This window comes from Periophthalmus magnuspinnatus, chromosome 22 (genome assembly GCF_009829125.3).
Source record: "Periophthalmus magnuspinnatus isolate fPerMag1 chromosome 22, fPerMag1.2.pri, whole genome shotgun sequence".
In the NCBI taxonomy this organism is placed as follows: Eukaryota; Metazoa; Chordata; class Actinopteri; order Gobiiformes; family Gobiidae; genus Periophthalmus; species Periophthalmus magnuspinnatus.
Genome location: NC_047147.1, coordinates 7,598,218 through 7,617,029, shown reverse-complemented (window position 1 = coordinate 7,617,029; position 18,812 = coordinate 7,598,218). Strand labels below are relative to the sequence as shown.

General features: G+C 41.6%; 1 protein-coding gene across 2 annotated transcripts in view; it reads left to right on the top strand.

Moving 5' to 3' along the window:
• pcnx1 (pecanex 1) overlaps positions 1-18,812 on the top strand; it is a 41,771-nt gene that overhangs the window by 19,714 nt on the left and 3,245 nt on the right. For both annotated transcript variants that reach the window (XM_033987661.2, XM_033987660.2), the window contains 24 exons: positions 35-92; positions 1,313-1,527; positions 5,146-5,299; positions 5,705-5,737; positions 6,731-6,902; positions 7,741-7,851; positions 8,337-8,428; positions 10,118-10,227; positions 10,428-10,533; positions 10,868-10,960; positions 11,107-11,257; positions 11,641-11,782; positions 12,261-12,438; positions 12,845-12,953; positions 13,409-13,538; positions 13,717-13,775; positions 14,408-14,623; positions 15,126-15,379; positions 15,902-16,132; positions 16,475-16,575; positions 17,119-17,269; positions 17,411-17,641; positions 17,835-18,109; positions 18,481-18,653. In XM_033987661.2, coding sequence (XP_033843552.1) covers positions 35-92; positions 1,313-1,527; positions 5,146-5,299; positions 5,705-5,737; positions 6,731-6,902; positions 7,741-7,851; positions 8,337-8,428; positions 10,118-10,227; positions 10,428-10,533; positions 10,868-10,960; positions 11,107-11,257; positions 11,641-11,782; positions 12,261-12,438; positions 12,845-12,953; positions 13,409-13,538; positions 13,717-13,775; positions 14,408-14,623; positions 15,126-15,379; positions 15,902-16,132; positions 16,475-16,575; positions 17,119-17,269; positions 17,411-17,641; positions 17,835-18,109; positions 18,481-18,653 — 3,545 coding nt within the window. The remainder of the gene's footprint in view (positions 1-34; positions 93-1,312; positions 1,528-5,145; positions 5,300-5,704; positions 5,738-6,730; positions 6,903-7,740; positions 7,852-8,336; positions 8,429-10,117; positions 10,228-10,427; positions 10,534-10,867; positions 10,961-11,106; positions 11,258-11,640; positions 11,783-12,260; positions 12,439-12,844; positions 12,954-13,408; positions 13,539-13,716; positions 13,776-14,407; positions 14,624-15,125; positions 15,380-15,901; positions 16,133-16,474; positions 16,576-17,118; positions 17,270-17,410; positions 17,642-17,834; positions 18,110-18,480; positions 18,654-18,812) is intronic.

The window sequence follows — 18,812 nt, the reverse complement described above, 5'->3', positions numbered from 1 at the left end:
CAACTTTTTGTCTTTTTTGTTTAATGTCTTACAGGGACACAGACTCCCACCTCTCCAGTTCTACCTCAGTTCGCTTTTATCCTCATGACCTGGTGAGTACCAAATACACACATAAATATTTGAGTTAACTGGGATCTGTGCTATTGTGCATTTAGAGTCACAGTTTTCAGAGTAGATGGTGAGTACATAGTTATGTAATAATATGTAATTAGTTTGTTTGAAGACATCTTGCTGTATCACTTAACCACTTAACTTACTGCTCTCTGAATTCTTCTAATGTTTGCAATCTGGAGTCTAGAAAATCTCTAATGTGTGACTTTATTGTTTGCTTCAACCTTGATAACAATTTTGCACTAAACCTCCAGATGGTAGAGTGGGAGGAGTGGTCCTTATCCAGTTAAAATGCTGATATTGGCTTTTTGCACATTTTTAGATTAAAAAAACTATCCTTGGCTGTCTTTTCCATATTAATATGTGTCAAGTCAAATGCTACACTGTTTGTTTTATTATGATATTTGTTTTTAAATCAAACAATAAAAAATATATTTTAAAATCCACAATTCTGTACTGCTATTTGCTACCATCTTTGGGAAATTGCTCTTTTGCTGCTATCTCAACATATTATCAGTCAGTATTATCAAAAAGATGCTATTTTGTTTTTCATGTATTTATTTATTTAACAGGACAATGTACAATCACTTAGTGACAGAGGGTAGAGATGCTAGTACCAGAATCTAGTTTAGGAAGCTAATTTCCATCTGCAGTCTAGGGCCTATATTACACTAGTTTCTGGTCTATAGCATAATGTTTCCTCATCAAAAACATGCCTGGAATATTTTTTTTTGTTTCATTCACACGTTTAACCCACAAACCCTGCATATTTATGCTCAGTTCTTCTCTCAAACTGAAAACAGTCTGTTCCACCTTGTGATGTCATGTGGTAATACAGGAATACAAACTGTTTTTAAACTTCACTAGAAACATTTGGATAATTTTAGCCCTAGAATTTCCACTCTGCTGAACTAAAGGTAACATGTAGCTGTTAACTTGAAAACTACCACTATATGACATCACAAGATGGAACAGAACATTTTAAGAGCTGTAGACAAACTTATAATACAAACATGTGTGAATGAAACAAAACACAGCTCCAGATATGTTTTTGATTTGGTAACAACCTTCTAACATGGCTTAAAGCTCATAAGAGTCCATTTTGCGCAATATAGGACCTTTAAAAATCAGTCATTCACAGATCTGTCTCACATTCCATTTTTTTACCAAATAACTCCCTTTACCTCCCTCCCTCTGACAGATCCGTCTGAACCGCCTGTTGACCATGGACCCAGAGCTTTTGGAACAGCAGGATGGAGACCTGAGCCCAGAGCTGAAGGACGCTCCTCTGGGACAGGGCGATGCCTCCTCCTCCGCAGCAGGGAAGGCCAGGCAGTACTACAGACTGTGGCTGCTGCCTTACTTGTGGGTCGGCCTCCACTTCGACCGCCTCACTCTGCTGGCTCTGTTTGATAGGTACTGCTTTAGCTTGTTTACTGCTATCTAAAATATTTTCAACAATGGACTATGCAGTTATCCAAATCCATCCATCCATCCATCCATTTTCTTCCGCTTATCCGGGGCCGGGTCGCGGGGGCAGCAGTCTAAGCAGGGACTCCCAGACTTCCCTCACCCCGGACACGTCCTCCAGCTCCTCCGGTGGGACCCCAAGGCGTTCCCAGGCCAGCCGAGAGACATAGTCCCTCCAGCGTGTCCTGGGTCTTCCCCGGGGCCTCCTCCCGGTGGGACATGCCCAGAACACCTCCCTAGGGAGGCGTCCAGGAGGCATCCTGAGCAGATGCCCGAGCCACCTCAGCTGGTTCCTCTCAACGTGTAGGAGCAGCGGCTCTACTCCGAGCTCCTCCCGTGTGACCGAGCTCCTCACCCTATCCCTAAGGGTGCGCCCGGCCACTCTGCGGAGGAAGCCCATTTCAGCCGCTTGTATCCGCGATCTTGTCCTTTCGGTCATTACCCAAAGCTCATGACCATAGGTGAGGGTAGGAACGTAGATTGACCGGTAAATCGAGAGCTTCGCCTTCCGGCTCAGCTCCTTCTTTACCACAACGGACCGATACAGCGACCGCATCACTGCAGACGCTGCACCGATCCGCCTGTCAATCTCACGCTCCATCCTTCCCTCACTCGTGAACAAGACCCCGAGATACTTGAACTCCTCCACTTGGGGCAGAGACTCACCACCCACCCGGAGAGAGCAAACCACCTTTTTCCGGTCGAGAACCATGGCCTCGGATTTGGAGGAGCTGATTCTCATCCCAGCCGCTTCACACTCGGCTGCAAACCGCCCCAGTGCCTGCTGCAGGTCCTGGCCTGAAGAAGCCATCAGGACAACATCATCTGCAAACAGCAGAGATGAAATCCTGTGGTTCCCAAACCAGGCCCCCTCCGGCCCCTGGCTGCGCCTAGAAATTCTGTCCATAAATATAATGAACAGAACCGGTGACAAAGGGCAGCCCTGGCGGAGTCCAACATGCACTGGGAACAGGTCTGACTTACTGCCGGCAATGCGAACACAGCTCCTGCTCCGGTCATACAGGGACCGGACAGCCCTTAGCAAAGAGCCCCGGACCCCATACTCCCAGAGCACCCCCCAAAGGACACCACGAGGGACACGGTCGAATGCCTTCTCCAGATCCACAAAACACATGTGGACTGGTTGGGCATACTCCCATGAGCCCTCGAGGACCCGATGGAGAGTATAGAGCTGGTCCAGTGTTCCACGACCAGGACGAAAACCACACTGCTCCTCCTGAATCCGAGGTTCGACTATCGGTCGGATTCTCCTCTCCAGTACCCTGGAATAGACCTTACCGGGAAGGCTGAGGAGTGTGATTCCCCTGTGATTGGAACACACCCTCCGGTCCCCCTTCTTATACAGAGGGACCACCACCCCGGTCTGCCATTCCACAGGTACTGTCCCCGACCGCCACGCGATGTTGCAGAGACGTGTCAGCCAAGACAGTCCCACAACATCCAGAGACTTGAGGTACTCAGGACGGATCTCATCCACCCCCGGAGCCTTGCCACCGAGGAGCTTGCCAACCACCTCAGTGACTTCAGCCAGGGTGATGGACGAGTCCGCCTCTGGGTCCCCAGTTTCTGCTTCCTCCTCGGAAGACGTGACAGTGGGATTGAGGAGATCCTCAAAGTATTCCTTCCACCGCCCGACAACATCCCCAGTCGAGGTCAGCAGCTCTCCACCCGCACTGTAAACAGTGTTGGTGAAGCACTGCTTTCCCCTCCTGAGGCGTCGGACGGTTTGCCAGAATCTCTTTGAGGCCGTCCGATAGTCCTCCTCCATGGCCTCCCCGAACTCCTCCCAACCCCGAGTTTTTGCCTCTGTGACCGCCCGAGCCGCGGCACGCTTGGCCTGCCGGTACTCATCAGCTGCCTCAGGAGTCCCACGAGCCAACAAGGCTCGATAGGACTCCTTCTTCAGCTTGACGGCATCCCTTACTTCCGGTGTCCACCACCGGGTTCGGGGATTGCCGCCGCGACAAGCACCACAGACCTTACGACCACAGCTACGAGCAGCCGCATCAACAATAGAGGTGGAGAACATGGCCCACTCGGAGTCCATGTCTCCAACCTCCCCCGGGATCAGGGAGAAGCTCTCCCGGAGGTGGGAGTTGAAGACTCCCCTGACGGAGGGCTCCGCCAGACGTTCCCAGCAGACCCTCACAATACGCTTGGGCCTGCCAGGTCTGTCCGGCTTCCTCCTCCGCCAGCGGATCCAACTCACCACCAGGTGGTGATCAGTTGACAGCTCAGCCCCTCTCTTCACCCGAGTGTCCAAGACACGCGGTCGGAGGTCAGATGACACGACAACAAAGTCGATCATCGACCTCCGACCTAGAGTGTCCTGGTGCCACGTGCACCGATGGACACCCTTGTGCTCGAACATGGTGTTTGTTATGGACAAGCTGTGGCTAGCACAGAAGTCCAATAACAAAACACCGCTCGGGTTCAGATCGGGGAGGCCGTTCCTCCCAATCACGCCCCTCCAAGTGTCACTGTCGTTACCCACATGGGCGTTGAAGTCCCCCAGGAGAACAACGGAGTCCCCGGTTGGTGCACTGTCTAGTACCCCTCCCAGGGACTCCAAGAAGGCCGGGTACTCTGCACTGCTGTTTGGCCCGTAGGCCGACACAACAGTGAGAGACCTGTCCCCGACCCGAAGGCGCAGGGACGCGACCCTCTCGTTCACCGGAGTGAACCCCAACACGCAGCGGCTGAGCTGTGGGGCAATGAGCAAGCCCACACCAGCTCGCCGCCGCTCCCCGCGGGCAACGCCAGAGAAATGGAGAGTCCAACCCCTCTCAAGAAGATGGGTTCCAGAGCCCAAGCTGTGTGTGGAGGTGAGGCCGACTATATCTAGCCGGTAACGCTCAACCTCCCGCACAAGCTCAGGCTCCTTCCCCCCCAGCGAGGTGACATTCCATGTCCCCAGAGCTAGTCTCCATGTCCGGAGATCCGGTCGTCGAGGTCCCCGCCTTCGACTGCTACCCGGATCTCTCCGCACCCGCCCCTCATGGCTCCTCCCGCAGGTGGTGGGTCCACGGGAGGTTATCCAAATCATAAACTAAAATTAAACTAAAATTAATGATCATTTATAAGAATTTTCATCTTATACCAAACACAAAGTTTATTTGATGCTACTATTTCCTTTTGGTCGACATTGACTGTCTACATTTAGTATAAGGATTATCTCCACACCTCTTCATATATGCACAAGCTTTAAATTTGTATAATATTTTCCCCAACTATCATTGCCCCATACAAGTCAATGCCTTTACCAAGTTTTCCTGCTTATGTTTCCAAGAATTAAAACTTCAATTGCATATGTGACTAATTCACTGTTGACTATTGGTGAATCTCTTGTATCTTATTCTACCTGATGTCTTAATAAACATAACAAAACAAAACACTGAACTGTTTGCTGTGAATAAATTAAAATTACTGTAAATAGCTAAACAGCTAAATGCACTAGATGAACTGAATTACCGAGCTGAATATACTACATCCTCTCCTTTGTTTTGGACTCCCTGTTGACATTGGCTCTGTGTTGTGTTACAGGAACAGGGAGGTGTTAGAAAACATTTTGGCCGTGATGCTGGCCGTCCTCGTGGCCTTTCTGGGCTCAGTGCTGCTTGTCAACGGCTTCTTCACTGACATCTGGGTCTTTCAGTTCTGCCTTGTCATCGCTAGCTGCCAATACTCACTACTGAAGGTAAGATGAATAATTTAAAGGGATAGTTTATGTAGAAACCTGGTTAAATCTGATCTTTATCTAAAATGGCATGGAAATAGGCAAGGCAAGGCAAGGCAAGGCAAGTTTATTTGTATAGCACAATTCGTACACAAGGTAATTCAAAGTGCTTTACAGAAGAAATAAATCCAAGGATGTAATGGTTCAGCTCATTTTAACTTTATTTGAGACCTGTTTTTTTAATTACCAGTACTTAAAAATTAATCTTGAATTGAATTAACCAGGCCTTGCAGAATAATAGCTTTTTCTTTTTTTGGTTTCAACTAGGGTTTAAATTTGCAAATTAAAATTTCCTCCAATCATTTATATTTGTTAAAATAATAATTGGGTCCAATGCAACCTTGAAATTAATTATGTTTTTCACAGAGTGTTCAACCAGACTCCTCTTCACCTCGTCATGTAAGTAGTAGTTTATCTCTTGTTAATGCTTACAGCTGCATTTAGGGTCACTAAACATGCTATTCACACAGCTAGTTAAAAACAACTCTTACTTCTCTCTTTATCCAGCCTTTTAGCCCTTTCAGATGATAAAATGTTGCCTCCTCTCATCTTGGCTGTGTAGTGTTGTCCTGTCTCCCTTGCGTCAGTAGCCTGCTCTGAAACTGCGTCTTTTATTAATGCTGTTCCACTCTGCTGCAGGCACAAGCTTTAAATAACCCGGGCCAAAGTCAAGACCACAGCTTTGCTCTTTGTCACTATATCCCCATCCCTCTCTCTCTCTTATCATCATGTTCTGTATTTGTGTTCTTCACCTCATTTACCTCCAAGAAAACACCAGCTTTGTCATGACATCAGTGACACCAATAGTAAATCTTGTCTGTTCAGTCTGATAGTTCATGAACTATCAGTTTTCCCTGTGGGGAGAAAGCAGCAAAAAGACCTTTTCTTTGCAGGCGAGTTATACAACTGACAAATGGCATGTTACGTTAAGCACCGTATTTATTCAACTAATTACAGCATATAAAGAAAAACAAATTATTGTTAATCTCTTTTTTGTAAATGAATAAAAAGTACCAACAGTTGACACCTTTTTTATGGGTCTCAATGGGTTTGGGCCAACGCATTTTGCCAGTTGCTTTGTAGCAGATAAATCAAACATCACTTTTGAAAGAATATGAGCATGCAAAAAGAATATTAAAAAATATATAAAAATGTTACAATGAAACTATTATGTATTATAGGAGCTCAAATGTTTCTCATTTCCCTATATGAATGAAGGATTTGGCTATAGAGCTTACCTTATACAGACCTTGAAAAAAGTTTTTTTAAAGTTACTCAATTAACTCCCAACCTTTCAATCATATACTAATGAAGAAGCAATGAGTTATAGGCTATGTCCTATGCTATGTGCTATATATAGGTTGTAACCAGTTTTCTCTCCTTTCCCCTAAGGGCCATAACCGTATCATTGCATACAGTCGGCCGGTCTACTTCTGCCTGTGCTGTGGCCTCATTTGGCTGCTGGATTATGGCAGTGCTAGAACCATCTCCTCGCGCTTCACTCTTTATGGGGTGGCCCTCACCAGCTCGCTCATCCTGGGATCGGCCCGTGACCTCGTCATTGGTGCGTACATCCACCCTTTCAAGCCCTGTAGACTTGGTATGAGCTGTCTGCACTGCAAATACTGGGTCAGAACAAAAACAATGATAATTTATTCCAATCTACTTTATATGAATTAGCTCATCTATTTTGCACAAGTAAAAAAAAAAAAAGACTACTACTCCTCCTAGTACTACTAATAGTGCTTTTGCTACTACTGCTACCATTACTGCTGCTACTACTACTACTACCACTACTACTACCACTACTACCCCTACTACCACAACAGCCAACAGGGTATATTTCTATAAAAACTTGTGTCCTAGAATTCTAAACTTAATCCTGTTCCAGAAATAAACTGCACCACTACCTCTTAAAGGCAATGAGAGGACAGCCTAGTTTGCACTGGCCCTTAGAGTTCACTATTTGTAGGTGAATTATTACATTCTTCCCTTCAGACCTGAAGACTTGGATTGAGCTGTCTGGCTAGGGACTTTTCACACATTTACTGAGCCAAAACACATCACTATTTAATACCGTCATTTTTTGGCATATAAAATAAGCTGTGGAACAAAAAAATTGTTGTGTTTTTAAGTCAATCATTGCTATCTAAATCTTTATCATTTGCTATCTTGTAATGTATGCTAGTAAAATATTTAAATGTCTATAATAATGCCAATTGTATATATACATATGATTAATTATGTAAAAATATAGCTGTGAAAAATTGTGACATTAATGACAAAATAAAGATTCTGAGTAGAAGTTCCCTCATTGATGTCATGATGTTGAAATGAAAAAAATAAAGGCATATAAATAAGGTTTTTGGCACTAAGAATCTGTCTCTTTTGTGTCTCCACAGTTTTCACTCTGTGTTTTCCCATCATTTTCTTTGTCGGGCTGCTGCCACAGGTCAACACGTTTGTCATGTATTTGTTTGAGCAGCTGGACATCCACGTGTTCGGGGGCAACGGTGAGTCACGTAACACCAAAACTGCACACTGGCCTGAGCAGGACTAAACCAAGAACTTGATGAGACTTATCCAGCTCTAAACTAATGCCTAGATCAGGTCTGGATCTGGACTGAACCAGGACCCAACCAGGACTAAACCAAGACTAAACTAAGGTCTTAATCTTGACCAGGGTTAAACCTGAACTCTAGTCTAATGACTAGATCAGCACTTAACTGGAGCTAAAGAACAACCAATCCAGGACATGTATTGGTGCTAAACCAAGACTGAAGAAGGACTAAACCATGGCTTGAAAAAGACTAATCCAGAACTAAACCACATGGACAGCACTGACCTGGCTACATACATGTTTCTGTATTGTCCCCTCTGTAAATCCTGAACTATGTGCCCACATACAGTCCCATATAGTGCTGATTAGCATTCTGCTGGCCCATAGCATGTCCAGTGGATTGTTCTGAGTGCTGACTTTGTGTTTGTGTCTCTGCAGCATCCACCAGCCTTCTGTCTGCTCTCTACAGCATCCTCCGCAGCATCGTCACTGTTGCTCTGCTTTACGGCTTCTGCTATGGCGCGCTCAAGGTGAGAGCAAGGGGAGACCAGCCTACTTTTGGAAAACTGTGGCAGAAATTAGATAAATTTAAGTTTATTCACACCATGTTTAGTTTAAAATGGTAAACTAATTTATTAGATTAACTTTTCTACAGGGACAATAAGGTATACCATAACCCGAATTAAATGATTAAAGTGAAGAGGGAATTTGGGTATAACTTACCAGTTGTAGCTGTTTTTTAATGGAAAGATTTTTCAAGGGTACGGCACCTGTTTGTCTCACTGAAAATATTGCTTTGCCTCGAATGTTCCACTGTACACCCTTAAAGTCAATGTTCCATTTATTTAATTCAAAAATATTTTTATTGCAATATCTTGAAAACATCTTCTTAAGAGGAGACCCGCATCTCCACAGATCTGCCTAGTAACATGGGTTCATGCCATCACCTGCTTTGTCTGTGTAGATAGAGATTATTTTCCATACTGCTGGCCATACACAGCAATAATGTGTCCTACCACAACTATGCAGATGACATTCTATGTCTCACTGCAGCAGGTGACTATGGACCAGTGGATTCACTCTGCCACTGCATCCAACAGATCAGTGTGTGGATGCAAAACAACTTCCTCCAGCTAAACTCAGACAAGACTAAAGTCATAGTTTTTGGCCATAGAAACAAAGAGAAAGTGCCAGAAGTCACCTCCAGTCTCACTCTCTTAAACCTAGGGATAACAATGGACTCACACTTGCACTTTAACAGCCAATAATATCTAAAAAAAACAAAAAAAAAACAGCAAAAAATCTAAGTACTGTCAAAACCAGACTTGGAGAGACATTTCCATTACAGTAGGTTAGACTACTGTAATGGCCTGCTCATTGGCCTCTCCAAACGAGCATTAAAACAGCTGCAGTACATCCAGAACGCTGCTGCTCAGGTCCTGACTAGAACCAGGAAGTACTAGCACATAAGTCCTGTGCTCAGGTCTCTGCACTGGCTCCTGTGGCTCAGAGAATAGACTTTAAAACAGCTCTGCTTGTGAACAAGTCTCTCCAAGGCCTAGCACCAAAGTACATCTCCGACATGTTAGTGCCATATGAACCATCTCACACTCTGAGGACCTCAGGGACTGGCCTCCTGCTGGTGCCCAGAGTCAGGACTAAACATGGGGAATCAGCTTTTCAGTTTTATGCTGCTAAAACCTGGAAGAGGCTTCCTGAAGATGTGAGACAGGCCTCTACTTAAATCTAGAGTCAAAACAGTTCAGTTTAGCTGTGCATATGACTGAAAGGTTTTTATTCTGCACTTTTCTCCTTTATTGTTAATTTTATTATGATTACTTGTGATTATTCATGTTTTGATTTGCTTGTATTGTGATTTTAATGTCTTTCTTATTCTGTAAAGCACTTTGAATTCTTTGTGTATGAATTGTGTTATACAAATAAACTTGCCTTGCCTTGCCTATGTTAGCAAAGCAATAATAGAGATATGTAGGTGGCCGACCCTTCATCAGAAAAGTTACACAGGACATAACATAAGCCCCCTGTAGTAAGTCAAAACCATTATCTGTCAAAATGTATATATATATATATTTATAATGTTATGACATCTCTTATTTCCCACCTAGTAAGGACTAGCTGTTTTCAGATATACACATCTGTTTAAAACCTGACTTACTATGAACTTGGGATGCTAACTTGCTGTTTTCTTCATCTTATAGGAGACATGGGAGCCTCACCACATCCCTGTGTTGTTTTCTGTTTTCTGTGGCCTCTTGGTGGCAGTGTCGTACCACTTGAGCCGACAGAGCAGTGACCCTTCTGTCCTCATGTGAGTCCACTGCACAATAATTAATATGTGTCTTATGTCAGGGCTGACCTTAGGAGTTATTATTAGCTCGTATGTATTCACCTTTGCACTTGAGGTTGCATAGTGAACTATATCATGTAGGACACTAAAAGATATTTCAGATTGCAGCTTTTTTTGGCTCTTAACCTATTTAACGTTTTATATTCTCCCTTGATTCACAGATCATTGATACAGTCCAAGATTTTACCCAATTTAAAAGACAAGAACCCAGAAGACCCCCTGTCAGAAGTACATGACCCTTTACCGGACAAACTCAGGGCATCAGTGGTGAGTTAATATGTTTAGACCCGTTTAAACACTGTTTGGTTTTAAAAATACTAGATAGTACATAGTCATTTTCAATCGTTTTGGTATTTAAAACCTGTACATACTAGATTAGATTTACTGGAACTGGAAATAACTGGAAAATACAACTGCATCACTAAGCCCATTTGTTACCAGTTATCTAAAGTGTCTTCTTATTAATCTGAAACAAATATTCATAAGGCTGCAAATACAATATGTAATCTTTTCATTATTTTCATTCGTAATATTCTTGCATATAATAAATAATTTGCGATTTTAATTCACTTTTTATAATCATCCTTTTTCTCTGTTACAGAATGAGCGACTTCAGTCAGACCTGATTGTGTGTGTAGTTATTGCTGTTCTTTACTTTGCCATCCACGTCAGCACTGTCTTCATTGCACTGCAGGTATATATAATTGAAATAATAACAATTAATATGGTTCTAAAATGGTTATGAGAACATTTTCGGAGAGTAATAATAATATTTTATAAAGTAAAGTTTTTTTCAACTAGATATTTAACTTATAATTTATGTCCCCCCCCTCCCTTTAGCCGTTCCTGAGTTATGTTTTGTACGGCCTGTTGGGGGCAGTGGGGCTCCTCACTCATTATCTTCTGCCTCAAGTCCGTAAGCAACTGCCCTGGTACTGCTTCTCCCACCCTTTACTCAAGACCAAGGAGTACTACCAGTTTGAAGTCAGGGGTAAGTGCCATGATGGTAGCGTAATAATTTGGCAAATTCTTTATACTACAACAAACATTTTGTTTCATTTTGTAGATATTCTAATCAGGACTTGAGGTGTCTTAAACTAACTCAGATACATACCACTAATGTTATCCATGCCACAGTTTTAGAAGCACATCTTGACTATAATTTTCTATCATACAAACAGAAACAGGCTTTAGGTTTATACAATTTTACTCCAAATACATTTTGTTTTTTCAATTAGGTGAAAGCTTACGTTGCTACTCCTATATTCAAGCTGACAGCGCACTGACAACTTTCTGCTGCAGGCGCTAGACTATTCATAGTTACCACTAAACACTATTAAATATTAACACCTGGGTATTTTTTCCTGTGCTCAGATGCGGCCCATGTCATGTGGTTTGAGAAGCTTCACGTGTGGCTGCTGTTTGTGGAGAAGAATGTACTTTATCCCCTGGTCATCCTGAATGAGCTGAGTGGCAGTGCCAGGGAGCTCGCCAGCCCAAAGAGACTGGACACAGAGTGAGACATGCACTCAATTATAATGCACTATAATGGTTTAGACCTGGTTACAATAAAACTTATAGTAATAACATCTATAATAGATTTAAATTGATGTAAATAAGGACTAAAACAAGTTTTAAGTGAGAACTAACATACAGGTAAATAATCCAACAAAAATACATTATAGAAAGGACAAAAAAAATACTAAAAGACGGAAGATGGGAGTTTCACCCAGATAAATGGATGGTTTCGACATGCTTTTACCATTTAAATTTAAGGGATACTGGCACAAATTTTACTGTAGTAATAATAGTGAGTAATGAGCTCTGAGAAGTAATAAGTAAAAAAATAAGCACAGATCTATCACAATTAGATATTTCTTTTAACTTGTTCAGCCACTTCTAATCATTTCTTTGGTACAGTTTGACACTTAATATGACCTCTGTTTTTCAAGTCCTTTCAAGCCTCATTCACAAACATCCTTGTTGCAATCCAGGGTGGGAGCTCTGATGATAACTGTGGCAGGTCTGAAGCTGCTGCGTTCGTGCTACAGCAGCCCCACGTACCAGTACATCACCATCCTCTTCACCGTCCTCTTCTTCACCTTTGACTACAAACACCTGTCTGAAACTCTGCTACTTGACCTCTTCCTCATGTCCATTGTTTTCAGTAAGGTAAGAGCTCTGAGGGTCAGCGCTTGGATTTGAAAGATTTTGGAATACTCAGTGCAGTCTGTAAGAATAACAACCCTTAGCTTTTTATGGAAAATAATGTATGTTTATTGTGACTACTAAAAATGGTACTTCCAAAAGGTTATTGCAAGTGTATTTGGGAACTATTTCACTTGACACTATACATATTACTAAAGTCTTGCAGCTTTACTGTGCTTTATAATTATGGTTCTCTGCCAACATTATGATACATTATCACATGACAAAACCTCTTCTTATCTCTTAAAAAAAAAAAAAAAAAAAAAAAGTAAAATCCTGAAATTATTTTAGATGGGGCAAAGGAAAATTGTATATGTAAGCAAGAGAAATATTTTCATGTATGTTAACATTAAATTACTGTTTGTTGCAGATGTGGGAGCTGTTTTACAAATTACACTTTGTCTACACGTACATTGCTCCGTGGCAGATCACATGGGGCTCGGCCTTTCACGCCTTTGCCCAACCTTTCGCTGTGCCTCGTATCCTTTCAGTATATATAGTTTACATTTAAGTTCCACTAATCTTTGTGTATTTGTGTTAGAATTGAGTGTGTAGTCCAAGAATGCTTTGAAAATAGTAACAGACCAGTAATACACTAATGCTAAAATGTATGAGTATATTAAAATACAAGTCAATGTTTGACATTGACGATAACATTGTAAAATACTGTGCTATACCCTGTTAATTTCAATAAATGTTTTAACTCCTAAAACTAGCAATTATACTGTTCTACACTTTATAAAGGTGCAGCTGAAATGTGATAATGAACTTCTGCTTTTAGAGACATGCTGCAAATACCTGCAAATAGTGCAGATGTGTCAGACTTGTGGATATAAAAGTTTGTGTTTGATATAAAGTTCATGGTTTCTTTTTTTAGTTTTGACATTTATTTCGAAGCATTAGTGAACTTATTCCTTGACCACTGTTGCTCCAGACTCTGCCATGCTGTTTGTTCAGGCTGTTGTGTCTGCTATCTTCTCCACTCCCCTCAACCCTTTTCTGGGCAGTGCCATCTTCATCACCTCCTATGTCCGCCCAGTTAAGTTCTGGGAGAGAGACTACAAGTGAGTTCAATCCAGTTGACTTATTGGAACTTGTAAGTTATATATATAGTTTTATTTTTGCAGCAATAAAACAGTACACCTACTCATGCTAAAACTATTCTATCCAAACTTACAAAAATATATATAAAAACACATATTTTTTCCCCCGCATTTTTAACTGTATACTTGTTTCATACAGCACTAAGAGGGTGGATCATTCAAACACTAGACTTGCTCACCAGCTCGACAGAAATCCAGGTATGAACCTGAACTTTCTTTTTCTATTTTATTTTTCTGTTACTAATTTACTTTTTCATATACAGTAAAACATCATGCTTGCAACTTTGTACACTTTAAAAATGTCTGAATGAGCTTTGACCTTGCTGTAGTTTGTTTAGCTCAAGTATTATGGCTACAAATGTGATAGTGATGTTTAGTTTTATTCATATGATTTGCTGCATATAACAATCCTATACCTATTATTGTTCTTTGTACTGATGAAAGTGCAGCTGAGCTACTGGGCCCAAGTAGGACCCAACTGATGTCATAACCTCAGATAAACAAACTGGCACATGGCACGAATTCTACGATTTGTGTATGAAAAAACAAGTTAATGTTACCGGCTTTGCTGTTTGCCTAAAAGGGTGTTTGTCAGTTCAGTTTATTTAGTTTCAGTCATAGAAAGAATATTTCATTTTCCATAGCTTGTTGCTATATGACCAAAACGGGCAGAAGCAAAAATGCTTGTGTGCCCATAAAGTTTTGCAATGTGATGTCACAGTCTATTTTAGCAACTGTGAAAAATGCTACTGAGACCTAGATAAATATAGTGTAATCCCAGGTTCATCACAAACACAAATCACATTTTCTCTTCTCTTTATTGTTTCCAGGTTCTGATGACAACAACCTAAACTCTATCTTCTATGAGCACCTGACGAGATCTCTGCAGCACAGTCTGTGTGGGGACCTGCTGCTCGGCCGCTGGGGAAACTTCAGCACGGGGGACTGCTTCATCTTGGCCTCAGACTATCTCAATGCCCTGGTACACCTCATTGAGATCGGCAATGGGCTTGTGACCTTTCAACTCAGAGGCTTGGAGTTCAGAGGTGAGGCACAGACACTGAGATAACTGAAATTTGTAGTATTTTTAGGTTACTTTTGTCTGTTGTAGATAGAGGGTGTTTTGGAATTGTGCAAAATTAGAATATCGAGTATATAGTTTTTAATTAAAAGTAGTACAGTTGTACAGAAAAACACAGAAACATCTAGTGTAATCTTCCAAACAGGACACAAAGTGATATTTCTGTACTGGTTATGGTTCACTTGTTATGCAATACTTGTACATGAATCATGACATTTACAGGTACATTTTAGCATGTTTCTGGTGCAGTGTTCAAATATTGCGATATTCATTTATGTCAATATGGCCCAACTCTAGTTGTAGGCTTGTACAACAAGAAATGAAAGAATCATCACCCAAAAAATTTGGGAGAATAAAGGTATGAAGATAAATAAAAACAGAGATAAATTAAACATGTAACTTATTTCTCTATTTTATTCTCATAATACTTCAAATCCCTTCATTTCCCTGCATCCCCTCCCCCACAGGCACATACTGTCAGCAGAGGGAGGTGGAGGCCATCACTGAGGGCGTAGAGGAGGATGAGGGCTGCTGCTGCTGTGAGCCAGGGCACCTGCCACACTTCCTGTCCTTTAATGCAGCTTTCGGGCAGCGCTGGTTGGCCTGGGAGGTCCTGGTCACTAAGTATGTCCTAGAGGGCTACAGCATCACGGACAACAGTGCTGCGTCAATGTTACAGGTTTTTGATCTGAGGAGGATACTCACCACCTACTATGTCAAGGTCAGTAACATAAGGTTGTGTGATATGAGGATATTCACTTGACAGTAACTTAACATGATATATTTGTATGGTATATTGGTATAAGCCTAACAAAATGTTGTTAGATATGTGAGACTCTTACACTACAATTTTGTGTACAATTTTCCATGTTTTGTCATTACTAGTTGTGATAATTATTAATTGCTACATATATCAGGGTGGGGTAAAAATTTAAATGGCATTAAATGTCAAATAAAGGCTTTGCAAATGATTTGAGGAGAGGATGAGATCCAATATGGATGTAGACTATTAAAAAAACCCCATTCCAATCAATTACAATTGTTGGCTAATTGGCAAATACTAGTTTCTTTTTAATTGACTCCATTAACATCTAGTATTTAAAATATAGATTGGTGAATATTGCAGTTGTCATTATTTTGATGAGGATTTGGCAAATTTTGTGTAGAGTACCTAACCTAACCAAATATGTTAAAACAAGGCAAAAAGTAACTTTCTAAATATAACACTTTTCCTCCCTTTTAGGGCATTATTTATTATGTTGTTGAGTCCACTAAACTGGAGGAGTGGTTAGCCAATGAGACAATGAGGGACGGTCTGAGGGGCTGCACTGAGAGGAACTATGTGGATCTGGACCCGACCTTTAACCCCAACATCGATGAGGACTATGACCACAGACTAGCTGGGATCTCCCGGGACAGTTTCTGTGGAGTTTACCTGGGCTGGATCCAGTATTGCAACTCACGAAGGGCTAAGGTGAAAAAAAAACACTACATATTGAATTTTTGTAATAGTACTCCAGCGTATACTGAGGCAACCACCTTCCACAATCTATCTCAAGGTAGCTTGGATTATGAAGTAACTTACTAGTACATTAATGCATGAAAGTATGAAAATCCAAATTGACTAAGGATCTATTGAAGTGCTACATAAAACTAATGTATTCAATACTGAACAAAGTCTACAACAAAATCAAAATGATACAGTAAACATTGTACATAACCTAGACCTCACTCAGGTCTAAATTGAGATGACTGACCCAGGACTCTCATATTAATTTTAATACTTATGTTACATTTTTTGTATTTTTTTCCTCAGCCTCTGGAGTGTGAAAAGGACTCTGCTTTGGTCCTGCTGTGCTTCGGTCTGTGTGTTTTGGGTCGAAGAGCTCTAGGAACCGCCGCTCATCACATGTCCAGGTTTTTATCCTCTACTGAAATAAACATTAATCCCATAAAACAGACAATTTGATAAAATTAGACATCATAATTTGCTCATCTAATGTATTTTTATGCTAGAGTAATTTAATTTAAGGTACTCAGCCTATCTTTTGGTGAAAGGTTCATCACCTGCTTGTTTTAGAGGAGATGCTATTTTTATGCCTTGAATGTTTCACAGTATTGCAATAAACGTTGCTGTCTAATCTATTTTTTATTGCTCAAAAATACTTTGGAAGACATGCATTCTTATTGTGAGCATGGTTTCTTCTGGACCTTGGCTCAACCTGGTAGTCTCTATGGGCACATATACTTTAAATGCCATACTATGGAACATTCTCCACAGAGACAAGCAGGTGGTGAACACTGTACCAAAAAAGTTGCATAGTGCACCTTTAAATAGATAAACAACCAAATAGATAATTTATCTATGTTATGCCCATATAGAATTCATAGGCCTTACAACTATTTAATGAATATTTTAGAATCCATTAGAGTAACTGACTTTCTTCTTTCCCTGTGCAGTAACCTGGAGTCATTCCTGTTTGGACTCCATGCTCTATTTAAAGGAGATTTCCGGATCTCCTCCATCAGAGACGAGTGGATCTTTGCTGACATGGAGCTGCTCCGGAAAGTTGTGGTGCCTGGAATCAGAATGTCCCTCAAACTGCACCAGGTCAGTGTGATGGACCAATGTACTGTATATGATTGTGCAAGAGTTATAAATCTGTGTATTGCATTTTTGTTTATGACTTGAAATGTATGTAAAATATGTTTTAATTTCTGTCTTTAACCTTAACCCCTGTGGTGTTCTCAGGACCATTTCACCTCTCCAGATGAGTACGAGGAGCCGGCGGTCCTGTATGAGGCCATCTCGTCTCATCAGCAGAACCTGGTGATTGCTCATGAGGGGGACCCCGCCTGGCGGAGCGCTGTCCTCTCCAATGCCCAGTCTCTGCTCGCCTTGCGCCACGTCCTCGATGAAGGAACCAACGAATACAAGATCATCATGTTAAACAGGCGCTACCTCAGCTTCAGGGTCATCAAGGTATGAACGGGGTTAAAGCCCGTGAATTACATGACCATTATACGTAGGTCCATGTATCGCCTCATGAAACACTTTCTTATCCTCAAAACTGTTATGAATATTTTGAGTAACTCTTTAATGTATAATGTATAATTTTTCTAGAGCACATTTTTTTGTTATGGTTCATCAGTGAAATTTCCTCTGATTCCTGCAGGTGAATAAGGAGTGCGTGCGTGGTCTCTGGGCGGGACAACAACAGGAGCTCGTCTTCCTCCGAAACAGAAACCCTGAACGAGGAAGTATCCAAAACGCCAAACAGGCTCTGAGGAACATGATCAACTCGTCCTGTGACCAGCCAATTGGGTACCCCATCTACGTTTCCCCTCTGACCACGTCCTACTGCAACTCCCACCCCCAGTTAGGGCACATCTTGGGGGGGCCCATCAGCATCGCCAACATACGCAACTTTGTGGTCAGCACTTGGCACAGGTAGGTTAAAAGAACAGATGCATATTGCCCTAAATATATATTTTTTGTAATGTTATCAATTTAATAATACCAATACCAAAGTTGGAACACAAATATATGAAATTGGTACATTTATGGCTTTAGGGTTTAATAATGTGACAACATGAAGCTAAAATGGTAACACTTAAAGATGTAATACAAACTAATGTTGCTAAAAAACATAAAATAATACATACTAACTCATTTGGCCAATATTGCTGTTTTCTCACATGGTTCTATCTATGCAAGTGAATGCATGCAATATGAAAAAAGACATTTAAATTTTTTATTATTTCTTTGTCATTAGGAAAAATATGCAATATAAGTTTTTTACCCCTTTTTACTCTCCTTAGGTTACGTAAGGGATGTGGTGCTGGCTGTAACAGTGGAGGGAACATCGAGGACTCTGATGCGGGGGGCTTGTCCAGTGGGAATGGGACGGCAGGAGACTCTCAGCAGAGCTCAGTGTCTCACAGTGGGATGTCTGGACCCTCACTGCCACTCAGCTACCCTCCACATCCTCTGGGTAAGACACAAGGCTCCTTCCTGTGCAATCTTCCAACTATGCCACCATTATTCAAAATGACAATAGTAAGGTTTACTTAATGTTCAACCCAGAGGAAGAAAATGCAGTTTGACATTTACTGAAAAAATAAGAAATTAATGCTGACTGGGGGAGGAAGAA